Genomic DNA, 14,214 nt, shown 5'->3' with positions numbered 1-14,214 from the left:
CCTAATGGGGATTTGCCCCACATTTCCATAATTTTCACCTGCTGAGCACTTTTTAGCAGTTGAGCCAAACTGGTACCCACCCACTTTTCAGAAAACCTCAGGGGAGAGCAAAGCTGGAAAATGACGCATCGCAAAAATCCTGGGGATCTTTGCTTTGGGAAACTGTAGCACACCTCTGCATTTAGGAGAAGATTGGACTTTGTGCCTTTCTGCCGGGAACAGTCATTTTTGTCATCTACATGAGAATTGCCCTAAACGTAGCCAAGTTATACACCCTGCTAAACAGCAGTTTCTCTGTGCTTTCCACATACTTGGAAGATTGTAGCACCTTTTAACTTCAAAAATACTGTAAACTCACACTGTAGCTATCTCACATAGGATACCCCAAATCAATTAATGCTTTTAACCTCAAACTCTGCACCTTAAATTCTTTAGGCAGTAGGGGTAAAGCTCGTGGATTATTTCCTCCCAACATATGGGATAGGCAAAGGTGGAACCACTCGCACCTTCAAAGCACCCGGACACGAAAGAGGAGCTGAAAAGTTCCGTGTCTGTAGTTTAGCAGCTTGCTGTGGAACAAAGCCTGGAGCTCAATGGGAGGGAGAAAACTAAATATTGAATGGCTGCTTGTTGCACAAGCACTCTGCATCCTGTGCGCTTCGTGAGACAGAGGCTCTAGGAAAAAAGCAAAGCTGAATTAAAACCAAAAGCCTAATGGAGAATGTACACAACGGAGAGTCACATCCTGAGTCCCGAGTGCCTGACTTTGCAGCTCGCACGCTGTCCCTTTCACCTCATTTTTGCTCATGTGTTTTGAATATAAGAAGTAGTTGGGAGTGACTCCAGTCGTACAACAAGCTTTTTCAAAATGCAGATTTACTCCAAGGCTGGTGGAGCTTATCATGAAAAAGTACACAGCGCCAACGCCATTTACTCACATCAAAATGTAGAGTAGAAATCAGTATTGCAGGACATTTTATCCTTCTGGAACTTTAATCCATCTAATGCTAACAAGTCACTCGAATAAATGTGGTGGGAATGAGAACAGGAGAGAGTCAACCAAGCAAATGGATCTACTCTGTTTCCGTTAGATCTCCACCACGGAGTCACACCAGCAGTGACGAGTCCATCACCTCCCCCTGCATGACACCTAACGTCTCAGCACTAACACAGTCAAGGATCAGTCTAGCAAAGGTTTCACATCCCTGATGAAATCTAAGTTCCCAAGACAGGAGATAAACGGTCATTTTCCGCTCTGTTTTGCCACAACTTCCATCACCTTTAAGCGCAGAGCGCTGCCTGAATGTGAACTACTGGATCAGATTCATATTTTGTAAATATTATTGTTATTTTATGAACTTTAGCATCGATGAGAGCAAAGCTAGAGAGGCTGGAATATGACAGAATGGTTTTGAGCTTGGCTGTTATTTGTCCATTTTTTAAAAAGTAGGGAGGGAGAAGGAAAAGGATAGTTTAGAATTGTGGTTAAACACATTTTTTCTCTAGAGGCATTTAGGTTTTTGCCTTTGCTTTGTTTATTCTTCTTTGGGACTAAGTAAAGTCATATTTTTAAACATAGGACATCCCCCTTTTCCTTTTTAAATACTGAAATTCTAAGAGTCACCCTAGACAGGGCTCATGCTGCTCTGACTGCCTGAAGCCAAATGCATCTTTCAGAGTGTTTTCTTGTGGCCTAAGAAAGTATTTATTTTTTCAAGTCATTCCACTTGGATGTACCTTTATTCACTTTCCAGGAGGGGTTCAGTTTCATGACTTTTTTCTTTTAAATCACAATATGTAACAGAGTTCCTGTTTTGGGCCTCAGTTCTGTTATGATACTTCAAGCACATGAGTGATCCTTGTAATTCAGATATTTAAAATTTGACCAGCACTTTAGGATCTTACTGAATCATTGCTTATGTATTTCCTTATTTCTCTTTTGGGAGTTTACTGTCTTTTTACTTTTCTTAAAAATGGATGCATAATCCAGCGCCGATACACACAGAATCAAGGGCACATTTTTACCAAAGCGTGTTTTGACAGCACGAGCTGTGAAGATCAGGGCCCTGGCTGAAAGCACAGATGTACCCCTCCTCTCCGGGATGGACTCTGCCAAACAGGAGGGTTAGAAGCTGTAGGGCAGCTAATCCTGAACTACACTTACGGGGGTAGTGGAGGAAACAACTTCTGCTGGACACAGTGAAGGGAAAAAGCCTCAGAAAATACTTCGAGATAGAGATTTCCAGCTCCCCAGCCTGGCTGTGCCTAAAACGTGTTTCCAAACCTGAGGAGCCGCAGTGAGGATCCTGGAGGTTTCAGTCCCCCTTGTGCAGACACAGTGTCGAGTATCTCTCAGCTGGAGCTGGAGGTCGGGAGTGCATCGCCCAAGCGAGTGCCCCGGGCACAGAGGGGCTGCGCTGGGGCAGCTGGAGGGTTGGAGCAGAGAAGGCATTTGGGAAGAAGCAATGCAGAGCCTGACAGCTTGGAGACAGCCAGATGTTTTCATCATTATGGAAAAAATCTGTTGGTGCCTCTTTGCCCAGAGAAACACTGGAGGAGGAAATATCCTCTTGAGCTCTGACCAGGGCTGCATATTAAAACTGCCACAGGCCAGGGTCAAAAAACAACAGAAATGGCAGGAAGGGACCTTTTCTGACTCCGGCTCTAACATTCAATGCAAAGGTGCCCCAAAAGGATGCACTACCTCCCTAGGGATCTCTTCCCAAATCACTGCCTCAGAGAGCTAGAAAGACAGGGCCTGAAAGATGGGCCCAAGTGATGTTTCTCCAGCAGACACACACACACACCCCCACCCCAGTGCTCCCTTGTCCCTCCAGCTGCAGCAGGTGCTGCCCTGGGGACACATCAGCCTGGAGCTGCATGGCTCTGAGACACACAGCCCTGGGGTTGCAAGGAGACTGCGCACAGCAGTAATGCAACCAGGGGCTGGGGACCCCGGTCCCGGCTCACAAAACCGGCATTGAAGGAAGCCGGGTCCCTTCTGGCCCCAGACAACCCTGCCCCCCCCAGGCCCTGGGCTCAGAGGTATAACCAAGACCAGGAGACACCTTAGGGCGAGACCCAGGGCCGGGTTTTCCAGCCACACGGGGTAACAGGTTCCAGGTTTTCCTTCCTCTCCCCGTATTCCCTGCAGGCTCCGGTACTCCTCTCAGTTGGAACATCCCGACAGGCTGCAGGACGCCAGGATCCGGCGAGTCCCGTCCCTTGGGCCCCCCCGGAGCTTCCCCCGGGCAGCTCCTCGGGATTCATCCCTCCCCACGGATCTCCCCTTCCCAAAAGCAGCGCGGCCCCGTCCCCCGCCGGCTCCTCTCACTAATTTTAGCTTTCAGGCACGAAAGATACAGTGCAATTAAAAACCAAAAGTAAACCCTGAGGACTGACGGGGAGAAAGGCGTGGAAAGCGGTAAAAAAAACGCCAACAGCCGAACCCAAACCCCTCCGATTTCTGTACGAAATCAACCCTACCCGTGAAATAAAAGGGCGTTTAACGTTTCATGCATTTCACTCGGCTTTTTTTGTTGTTTAATTGGCAAGTAGAAAAGGCGGGCGGCGTCTGGGCTTGGGAACGGCCGGGAAATCGCGCAGACCCGGCAGGGAGGAAGGCAGGCACCGAGGCACCGCGCGGAACGCTCGCTCCTTTCCTCCCTTTCTTCTTTTTACAGTATTGCTGGGGCTCCAAGAAAAGAAAAAAAGTGACAAAAAAAAAAGCTACCATTTAAATGTTGCTTTTTACTTCTACCGCTGAAAAACAGGATGATAATGAATGCAGGAATTGGGGAAAAAATGCAGACCTCGTTTTATTCCTTTGAAATTTAAAAAGATACTTGTGAAGGTATCCGAAACTTGAAAATTTTACCCAGGAAAAAAGAGAACAAAAAAAAAAGAATAAAAAACTAGAACCTTTACAAGATTTTCGTTTCTTTCCATCCTTTTCTTCTTGACACACACTTGAAATATATCGCATTTTATGTTCGGTAAATTGTATATTCATCAGGCTGACGAAAACACTTTCCCGCGCATATATTTGCCGGTTTTTCGCTATCCTATATTTTATTTTTGCACGGCTTTCTTCCCAACCGTTTTTCTCTCTGCGATACAAACCGCGGGAGCGCTCGGAGCTTTAGTTTCACGAATAAGATGCAAAAACGGGACCCTTCGGAGAAACAAACCCATTCCCCGCCAGACCGCCACAAAACCGAACGGACAATTTCCCCCCTTCGGAAGAAACAACGGCTCAAAGGCCTGATCCTGCTCCCGGGGATGAACCTCCCGGGAGCCCCGGGGGGCTGCAGCGCCCCGGCCGCCCCCCGGCTCCGGGCTGTGCGGAGCCCGTTTTCCCGGCGCCTCCGTTTGCAGAATTGCGGGGTGGAAAAGGAGGAACCGTCTGCGCCAAACCCGCGCGTCTCGGGGCAAAAATGAAAACGGGTCGAAGGGTAGAGGGGTTATTTCCCTTCTTTTTGTTTGTTTGATCGCTTTTTTGTTGAGTTTAGGGGGTTTTTTTGTTCGTTTAGGTTGTTTTTTGTTGTTGTTTATTTGTTTTGGGGTTTCTTTTGGGGTGGTGGTGGTGTATTTTTTTATTTATTTATTTAATATTACCTGGAAGCACTCCCGCCAGGAGTGGCAGCCCCCCCGGGGGCGTGAGGGGGGGATTTTGCAGGAGAGGAGTGAGACCCGTCCCGTGCCTCCCCCGGGGCAGCCCAGCTGCACGGCGGCAAGTGCGGGAAAAGAAACGGGGCCGTCTCGGGAAGCCGCCATCCCAATGCAGGGGGACAAAGAGGAAAGGCAGAGCCACCCACCCCTCAAAGGGCCCGCGGGGGCAGCTCGGCGGGGACAGGGACACATACACAACCCCTCCTCCCGGGGCTTGCCCTTTGGGCAGCCGATTTCATGCCTCTCCGGTTGTGGGTCACAGGCTGGGCCCTCGCCGGAGCAGAGGGGACATCGCCGGGAGACGCCGGAGCATCAGGACTCTGTAACCCTACTCGCCCGGGTTCATCCTCCCGCCCGTCTCGGCGGAGCTGATCCCTTCGGGAAGGGGGTCTCCTGCAGGCTCCGGGCTGGATCCCGCTGCAGAGAGCCCCGGGGGGAACCCACAACCCCCCGGCGAGGCTGAGAGCCGGCACCTCCGGGCAGGGCGGTGGCTGGGAACGCCGCCGGTCCCTCATCTCCGGCGGAGGGCGGGCGGGAAATCACTTTTAGACAAATAAAGCCCAAACACCGTCTCATGTTAAATACGGCTCCCCCTCTCCGGGCTACGCGGCCAAGGGCAGACCCGGATCCTGGAGGAGCAGGGCGGGGGGGGGTGGTGTCGGACAGGGCCCCGCTGCCCCGGCCCTGCCCCGGCGCGGCCCCCCCGGGCTCCCGGGGAGCGCAAAGCGCGCATGGTGACATCGCAAGACGGATCGGATTTGCACGGCCAGCAGGAAGTATCCGAGAAGTCAGACCTTTATCTCCTCTGGAAAACATCGTGCGGACAGACAAGCTGCAAACACCCTGAAATCCTTGCGGCGGTTTCAGGCTTCCCAGCCAAGCGCTGCTCCCATTCCCACTGCAGCCGCTGGGAAGCTTTTTGCCCGGGGGGGTAGATCGGGACAAAGCTCCGAGGGAGAGGACAGGGCAGCCCCGCCGCATTTCGAGCTTTGTCCTCCGAAACAGCCCACGCCTCATAGTGCCTGGAAGGTATTTCGTTTTTAAAACACTTTTCTTGACCACCACTAGACACCGGGTGCGTCCTGGCTACTGGACGCGTGTGTCAAACCGTTGTAGCATTTGCTAAACGTGAAAGTCTCTTCGGTCGTTTAATTTTCCCGTCCCTAAAATAACCGTATTGCTTCTGCCCTGCGTGAGTTCCTCTTGGAAACGTAACGAACAAGCGCTTCTGTAATTAACGGGACGCGTTACAAAGCTTTTACTCGAGCTTAGTAAAACGGCGGGTCCCGCAGCCAGCATTAATAACGCGACGGCTGCAGTAACGCCCGGGTGCTGGGAGAGGGGCACTGGGAAGGACGACGAAATCCCAGATCGCGCTCTTTTCACCAGCGAACCCAGCACAGATACAGGCAGAAAAAAGCTATAGGCAGGGTAAAAGTAAAGCTTTTGATCTATCTGACCGGCTCCCAGCTCCCGCTTCAGCCGCGGGGGGAGAAACCCACCTCCAGTACCCGAGGTGCAAGAGGCATCTTAATTGTCAGATTCCAGGCACAGAGCCCAGGGCAGGAGGGGAAAATCCACGGTGGCATTTGCTATCCAAACCCCCCCTGACCAGGCCACCCCGCCCGTGTCACCGACGGAGGCGGAAAGCGGCGACCGAGCCATCCCCCGTGCGCGCCTCCCGGGCCCTGCCTGAAAAGCGGAGGCAGGGGGGGACGCAAAACCGAAACGACCTGGCACAGTTTTATTACGGGGTTTGTATAAATTGTCCTGAAATAAAGGGAAGACACTTGGGTGCTTTCTGGACGCTGCATTTGCGTGCTGTGCCCTGGCATCGGCCCGCCCGGCTGCATCAGCGCTCTCCGTCCAGTTTGCACGGATGGAAAGGGCCCGATGCTCTCCTAAGTGCCCGGCAGGGATGGGTTGGGATGCGGCAGCGGCGGGCAGGGGCCCCGGAGGCCGAGCGGCGGCAGCGGGGATGGTAGCGGAGCCGCCTTGCACCTGCCCCGCCGACGGATAGCGGGGCTGTCCCGGAGGAGCCCCCCGCCCCCGGCTCCCGCAGCAGCAGTCCCGAGCACCGGGCAGAGGGGAGGTCCCTCGCCACAGGCCCCTTCACGTCGAGGTCAAAATTATCTTTTTCTTGCGCAATGCCCAAGGATGGGGAGGCCAGGGCCGCGGAGAGGGGCTGCTCTCCCCGCCAGCGGCCCCGGCGCCGGGAGCAGAGCGGGGCGGCCGCGAAAGGCGTGCTTCATTAGAGCTCGAAAGCGGAAAAAATAAAGGCGGGGGGAGGGAAGAGGAGGAAAAAAGCGGGGGGACGGACGGACGGACAAAAAAAAACCCAAAACAAAACAAAAAAACCCCAACAACAAAAAAAAGGTAGCAAGAAAAGAAGGTTTTTAGGTGGAGCAGAGCGGAGAGTCTGGACAGCTCCAAGGACGTTTTCCTCTGCAGAAATCCAGAGGGGTGAAAGCAAACCCTTCCTGCAGCCGGGCAGTGCGGCCCCCCCGCAGCCCCCCCTCGAGACCCCGGTGGGACCCCGCCACGGCGGACACGCAGAGCAGACCAGCTATCACGCCGGAAGGATTTATTCAACCCGGGCTCGCCGCTTCGCCGTTTTGTAATATCTCTTTTCCAATCGTTTGAAAGAAGTAACTGCCCAAAAGACCTTGGGGAGCCCTCGGGGACCCGCAGAGATCCCGAGGTCCCAGCGGCTCCCGCCGCCCACGATGGGAACCGGGAGATTGGCACAAGTTCTCGCAAGGAAACCCTAATAGGCTATTTCTGGACTACTGGCTCTTAACAAATCTACAGCACCTGAAGTGTTAGCACTCAATTAGTGACAAGGTTTCAAACCCCGGCGTTTACTGGTGAGGTATAAACAGAGTCCTCGGGAGATAGCCGGGAATTAGAGCGGGAGGGGGCCCTGGACATTTTAACCGACTGGAATTAAGAGGAAAACTTTTTTAAAAGGCCCCATCTCTCTCTCTCTAAACAGTCCGAGGTGTCGAAAGCTCGGGGGGAGAGAGGATGTGCTCTCCGGAGCTAATTGCGGGCTTGGGGGTTTTTTTTGTTTGTTTGTTTTCAGCAAGAAAAGTTTTTGCTTTTAAACGAATCGCATTTAGCAATCCCGGAGAGAAGCAACAAGCGGGTGAAGAAGACAACCCGCGCCTGCGAGGGGCTTTTATAACCGTGGAGGACAGGCTCAGTCCCGAGGGGCCAGCGAGAACAACCTGCAAACCGCGGAAGAGAGCAGGGCACCCCCCGCTTTCCCCTCGCAGCCAGGAAAACGGCAGAGGCTTTGCTCGCCCCATCTCCCCCACGTACACCCAACGGGGCCTGGGTCCCGATTTGGATGGGTGGGATGGAGAAGGTGTTTCAGGGCGCTCCTCCGGGGTCCTGTCTCCCTTTACTCATTTTTGCGTGTTATTTAAACGCGATTCTAATTTCGCACCCGCTGTGCTGCAATCAAAAGCGACCCCACAGAAGGCAAAAGCGGTGCGGGAGAGCTCGGGGTGCGGGTGACGCCTCCCCTCCACCCCTGCCCCGGGGGCTCAGCCGGGGCGGACCGGCAGCTCACCCCGGGCTGAGCAGGACGGCGACCGAGCCGCGGCGCCGGAGGGCTGCAAGCGGGGTCCGGAGCTGGGTGAACCGGTCGCCTTTGTCCCCTCTGCTCGGCTGCCATCGGCCGAGATGCCATTTGCAGTCGGAGCCGCTGGAGAGCACCGGGAAAGGGGGGAAAAAGGGGACCGGGGGGAAATGGGTGCTGAGCCCCGACCCGGAAAGTCCGTGAGCTGCTGTATGTCAGTAACTTACTCATCAATCAGCCGGACACAGAGCAGACCTGGCCTCTCTTTGCGGAGTGTTTGCTTTTTCACCAATTATTGCGGCCCTGCAGCTCTTTTTGTTGATACAGTAGTTCTAAAAAGTGCTAATGTTCATTTATCAGGGGGCCGAGCCCAGGACTCCCACTAGTTGTGATTCTTCCAAAAATATAAACACGAAGAGAAGGGCTAAGGCTAAAGCCCCCATTTGTTTCTAAACTGCAGTATTAAAAGTGATGCATTGTTGAAGATAAAGCGGAGATAACGCTGTCTGTCTCCAATGAATGTCTCCCCGACGCATTAATGACATTCCAAATGATAGCTCCGGCTTATCGTTCAATTAATCACTTCCACCCTCTGCAGCAGGGCCCACATCGATCGGGAGCCGCCGTGTGACAGGGGGTCTGGAGGAAGCCCGTCAATCCTCAATTCACAGCAGTTTGTCGGCCGGCAGCTCTCTCCTCCCGGTGGCCGCAGAGCCCGCCGGAGGGGCCGCCCCGCCGGGGATGCGCTCCGGGATCGGACCCCCACCGAGTCGGGGCCGCTTTCCCCTCCAGGTTCACCGGGCAGAGGGGGACCTCCGTGGCAGACACTGCCTTCCGAGCTCCGGGCGCGACCTGGGAAGGGCGTTCTGGGGCCGGGATGGAGGAAGGGAGCGCCGGACCCCGTTTCTCCCGTACCGAGGGAGGTGGGTGCCCCCATGACAGGCGAATCTGCGGCCGCGGGTCTGTATTTGGAGGGAGAATCGGGAACACTTCTTTATTTTAGTATTTATCTAACCTATCTCCATTAGCTTGTAATAAAAAGGAGGCAACGAGGTTAGAAAGACCACCGGGCGGTGCAGAGGGCAAGGGGTGCCGCAGACACCCGTCAAAGTCCCGCCGTAAGCCTCTCTCCTGAGCCGAGCTGCCGAGGCTGCCTCCACCTTCCCCGTCCACTTCACCCCTTCTCCTGCCACTGAGGAAAGTCCTGTTCCCCAGGGAAGTCCGCAGGAAGCGCAGCCGCGAAAAGCGAGGTGGCCGCTTGGCCGCCCCCCTCCCCTCATTAAATAGCAATATTTCAGGCCTCCCCGTACACACTTAATCGCTCCGACTGTCATCGCAAGATCCGGATCTGGTTCGCGGACAAACCGCTCCCGGGACACCCGCAGACGGCTAAGGCAAGGGGCTGCGAGCGCCCGGGCTACTGCTGCCGCAGCGGCCGGCGGGCCCCAGAGAGCGGGACCAAAGTCACAGCATCGCCTGTAAAAACACCCTCAACTCAGTTCCCCAGAAGGGAGCCCGAGGGTGCCGAGACACAAAATCTCGGGGGGGAGCGGGAGGAGGGACAGCAGGAGGAGCAGCCCGGACAGAGGAGCTGCGGGCAGGTGCCCGCGTTTCCACCGGCTCCGGAGGGTTTCCTCCGGCTGCGGGAGGAGGATTTGCAAAACTCGCCCTACGACCCCCCGGGCAGGGCCCGGCCGAGGGACCCTCCCAACTCACCGTATCCCCGCAGGGCTTCTCCGTTCGGCTCCCCGGACCCTGCCTTATCTCCTAGCGCCCTCGGCCGCGCCGGGGCTCGGAGGGGACGAGCCCATCCCCGTGTCCGCCGGAGCCGGGCGGGCCGCACCGAATAAGTCCCTAGAGGAGATTTTTTTATTTTTTTTTTCCCTCGGCCCCCGAAGCCAGAAAGCGCCGTAACGCCCCTCCTCAACCTGAGACTTTGCCGCTAAAGTTTATTTTAATTACTCCAAGCGCGTTAAATTAATGAGCTTCCACTTCTGCCCCTCGGGAATCCAGGGGCCTGCGGGCAGCTCCGCGCCCGCCCGGGCTGCGGGGACCCGGCCGGCACCGGGGCTCGCCCCCAGCCGCAGGCCAGCGGCCGGTTGCTTTGACCCCAGGACCCCTATATATTTTGCAATGCCTTCAACCCGCGTTTCTTCCGGACAGTGCTATTTTTTTGTTTCGTTTGAAAGCTTTACAAATAGGCGGGGGGTAAACCCAAGCCGCATTTCCCCCTCCAAAGCCAGGCAAGGGCTGTTTAGGGTCTCTCTCCTATCAGCGGTATTTTGCAGGCACTGTGCTGCTTCAGAATATCTGAATAAATCTTAAGCACAGGTTTCCCCTTGAGTGCGCTTCACACAACAGTGAACTCCTGTTTTCTAGTTCCCGAGATCGGATATTGCGGAATACTAAAAATGAAACCTCCGTTCCCTTGCTTAAAAAAAAAAAAAAATCAGCACATATTTGGTTGATGGTTTCCTCCCGGCCTGTTTATTTAATCTGACTGTATGATAGATAGCATCAGATAGTGGCTTTGTACACATTAGGCCATTCTGGATTTTTTTTTTTTAATGGATCAACAAACTCAGCGGGGAAAAGCTGGATAAATACAGTGCCGCCCCTTTAAATGAGTGGGGATGTTTTTGAGATGTATTACTATATTAGGTGACATGGAACTTTGCATCTCTCATACCATCATTGCAATGTTGGCCAATAGAAAGCTAAAGTCACCCAAAAACTGCCTAGTCCCTCCTTCCTTTCCCTTATGGTCTGGTCCTACCTGCCTCCAGTGCACAAGTCAAGGCTACTCGCAGGAATGCTATGTGCCCCCTCTGTGAGCCCACGCTCCACTACTGCTCCAGGTTGGCTGCTCCCCACCTGCTTTTCCATGACCCTGGGCTCCGGCCACTGCCCCGCTCTCCTCCGCAATGTTTCCTAGCCCTGTGACAACGACACCCTTCTCGGTCAAGGATATTTTGAACTTGGAACAGCATCAGAGTGGCCTGGCCTCCATGGAGCTCTCCTCGCTGTCCTCCCCCTCCTGCATGCTGGCCACCTTCAAGCAGGAGGCGTACAGCGCCGAGCCCCCGGCCCTGCCCGACCTGCGGGAGGAGCTGCCCGAGGCCCACCCAGCCAAAACCCCTGCCGCCTTCCCCAGCTCCTACTACGTTAAAAGCTACGTGGAAATGGACTCGGCCAAGGACGCCAAGGCAGACAAGAAAGGTAAAGCCAGCGAGTAATGGCAGGGCTGCCCGGGGCTCACCGGTGAAGCAGAGAAAAAAGGAGGGCGGGGGAAGGCGACCCCCAGCCCGGGGCTGGGGGGTCGGCCGAGGGCGGCTTGGGCTTCCCCGGGGCGGCGGAGGAAGAGGGGACGGTGTGGGGCGGCGGGCGAAAGGCACCGCGCCCGGCCTCGGGGCCCGGGGCAAGGAAGAGCATCTTCATCCCCTCCCATGGCCCGCTGTCCCATGTCCCCGCTGGGGACAGACCCACGGCGGGGAGCATCCCACCGAGCCCGGCTCGGGAGACCCCCGCGACTCCCCCGAGCGGGGCTGGGGCCGCAGCCGCGCCGGCTGCCCGACGGGACGGGCAAAGCTGCAGGATGATACGTGAGGCCTCGAGCCTCTCCAGAAATTAGGCGACAAATCTGATTTCTAATTCGCTCGGCGGAGCTTACACCCATGAGGTCGGAGTGGGATTCGGTACAAAGACTATATGCGACAAATCCAGGCTGTGGCACAGGCGGTCGCGACTCAAATCAGTGCACAGAGCATCTTTGTTTTCAAACAAGGGAAAAAAAAAAAAAAAAAAAAGACCGACGGAAAATTGCTAAAGAGGTACTTAAAGAGCGGGCAGGGCCGGTCCCGCTGCCGCAGGAGCGGGTCGCCACGGCGGCCTGCGGGGCCGAGGCACAGCGAGGTCGGGAAAGAGCCGGGAAAGAGCCGGGGGCGTGGGGCTCGCTCACGGTGCACGCAGTTTATTGAACATAACTTCCCCCCCCCCCCATTTTTTTCCTTCTTTTTCCTTTGCCCATTTATTTTGCTGCAGAACTATGTTCCCTGCACAAGAGCCTGGAGCAGGAGAAGAGAGACCTGGAAGATCCCGAGCGCCCCAGACAGAGGAAAAGGAGGAAACCTCGCGTCCTCTTTTCTCAAGCCCAAGTCTACGAACTGGAGAGAAGGTTCAAGCAACAGAAATACCTCTCGGCTCCCGAGAGAGACCATCTAGCGAACGTCCTAAAGCTCACCTCCACCCAGGTGAAAATTTGGTTCCAGAATCGAAGGTATAAATGCAAAAGGCAGAGACAGGATCAGACCCTCGAAATGGTGGGCATCCCTCCCCCCCGGCGGATAGCGGTGCCGGTGCTGGTGCGCGATGGGAAGCCTTGCCTGGGGGAGTCTTCTCCCTACAGTTCACCGTACAATGTCAGCATTAACCCCTATAGCTACAACGCCTACCCCGCGTACACTAATTACAACAGCCCTGCCTGCAACGCCAACTACAACTGCAACTACCCCTCCATGCAGACCATGCAGCCCTCGGCGGCCGGTAATAACTTCATGAACTTCAGCGTAGGGGACTTGAATTCGGTGCAGACGCCCATCCCGCAGGGGAACGCGGGGATCTCCACGTTGCACGGGATCCGAGCCTGGTAGAGCCGCCCCCGCACCCAGCCCGCTCCCCTCCGTGGACCACGGCCACCGGCGAGACCCCGGGGCCGGGAATGGAGGGGCTTCGGCCGCGCCTGCGAGCCGGTCTCGGGACATTTCCAGGCTGCGGGGGGGATGAGGACGGTTCAATGGCAGCATCCCGGTGGAGTTCACGAGCGTGGCGGCCATTTCCAACGGGGAATTCTTCAGTATTTCGTGCGATGCCTACGCGCCGCGCCGGGCCGGGCCGTGCGGGCAGCGCACAGGGGGTGCTCGGCGCTGCCCGCAGCCCCCGACCCGTGCGCCCGCCCCTCTCGTTCCCCCTTCCACCGGGGTCTTCGCCCCGGTAGTTCCCCTCCTTCCTTCCTACAAAGCAGCCGGTCATTTTGCTTGACTTGTTCCCAACAACAGCTAGCCCTGAAACGTTTTTTTTTTTTTTTTAATTTTTACTCTATACTAATTATTATTGAGATCCACATTTAATTTTTTTGCACTTCCCGTACGGTCCCCGCTGTGCGGCCAGTTCAGCATCTCGCCAGCCCCAGGGTCTCCCCCTGCGAGGCTGCTAACGCCGGATCCGGCTGCGCCCCACCGGCGCCCGATACGGGCCGGGAGCGGCTCTCGCCAGCGCACGGATGAGGACAGACCCCCCCACCCCGGACGAGGAATACAGACACTCCGACCTGCCAGGTCCCCGTAGGGTTATGCACTAAAACGTGAGTTAGTATTGAAATGCACTGTCCGCCCCTCGCCCCGCCGCCCGTTGGTACGTGTTTCCCTTTGCTGTACAAGCTGATGGAGATCAGTCAGTTGTCATTAAAGTGAGTGGCTTAACCATGCGCGTCCCTGGCCTTCCTTGTGCGGCCCGGGCCCCCCAGCATCCCCCGGCGACGGAGCCGCCTGCCTCGGGGGCTCTCACCGGCAGCCCGCTGCCGCCTCCTTCACTCCGGTAGCCTTCCCCTGCTGGGCTTCCCCCCGCCCCGCCCCGGCGTTGTGTAGCCCTCCCGTAATTTCAGCATTTCCCGTTTTGACGCCTGCAAACGGTGCTTCTATTTTAACGTCTTTCAAAAATAATTTAAAAGCCGCTTTTTGAGCTCAGAGCCTGGGCAGGACCGCTATGCACCGGCCGTGTCCTGTCCCCTCCGCGGGCTGGTGTCGGGGCCGGCTCCGTTCCCCCCCGTCGGTGACCCCGTCTCTCCGAGTCTCCATGAGCTGGGGGTGAGCGGCTGGTTTCTCCCCCATACAGAAAAGCAATGCGAGGGGGTTACAAACACCCCAAGCCATAAACCAAGGGGATCGGGCTTTGCCGGAGGT

At 55.8% G+C, this 14,214-nt stretch overlaps 1 protein-coding gene across 1 annotated transcript; it reads left to right on the top strand.

Moving 5' to 3' along the window:
* Positions 1 to 11,024: 11,024 nt before the first annotated feature.
* Positions 11,025 to 13,725, top strand: NKX2-5 (NK2 homeobox 5). The gene is made up of 2 exons (XM_063349088.1): positions 11,025 to 11,476; positions 12,299 to 13,725. Exons 1-2 carry the CDS (start codon positions 11,182 to 11,184, stop codon positions 12,904 to 12,906), a joined length of 903 nt encoding a protein of 300 aa, XP_063205158.1. The 5' UTR covers positions 11,025 to 11,181; the 3' UTR covers positions 12,907 to 13,725.
* The last annotated feature ends 489 nt before the right edge of the window (positions 13,726 to 14,214 follow it).

This window comes from Chroicocephalus ridibundus, chromosome 11, assembly GCF_963924245.1.
Source record: "Chroicocephalus ridibundus chromosome 11, bChrRid1.1, whole genome shotgun sequence".
Taxonomy (NCBI): Eukaryota; Metazoa; Chordata; class Aves; order Charadriiformes; family Laridae; genus Chroicocephalus; species Chroicocephalus ridibundus.
Note: the sequence above shows the minus strand (reverse complement) of the source record. Positions and strands in the feature narration are given on the sequence as shown.

Bases quoted from the DNA above. Each gene is read 5' to 3' on its own strand.
- NKX2-5 (XM_063349088.1), top strand. From the start codon at position 11,182: ATGTTTCCTAGCCCTGTGACAACGACACCCTTCTCGGTCAAGGATATT. The intron at 11,477-12,298 runs GTAAAGCCAGCG...ATTTTGCTGCAG, and splicing joins CGCCAAGGCAGACAAGAAAG to AACTATGTTCCCTGCACAAG.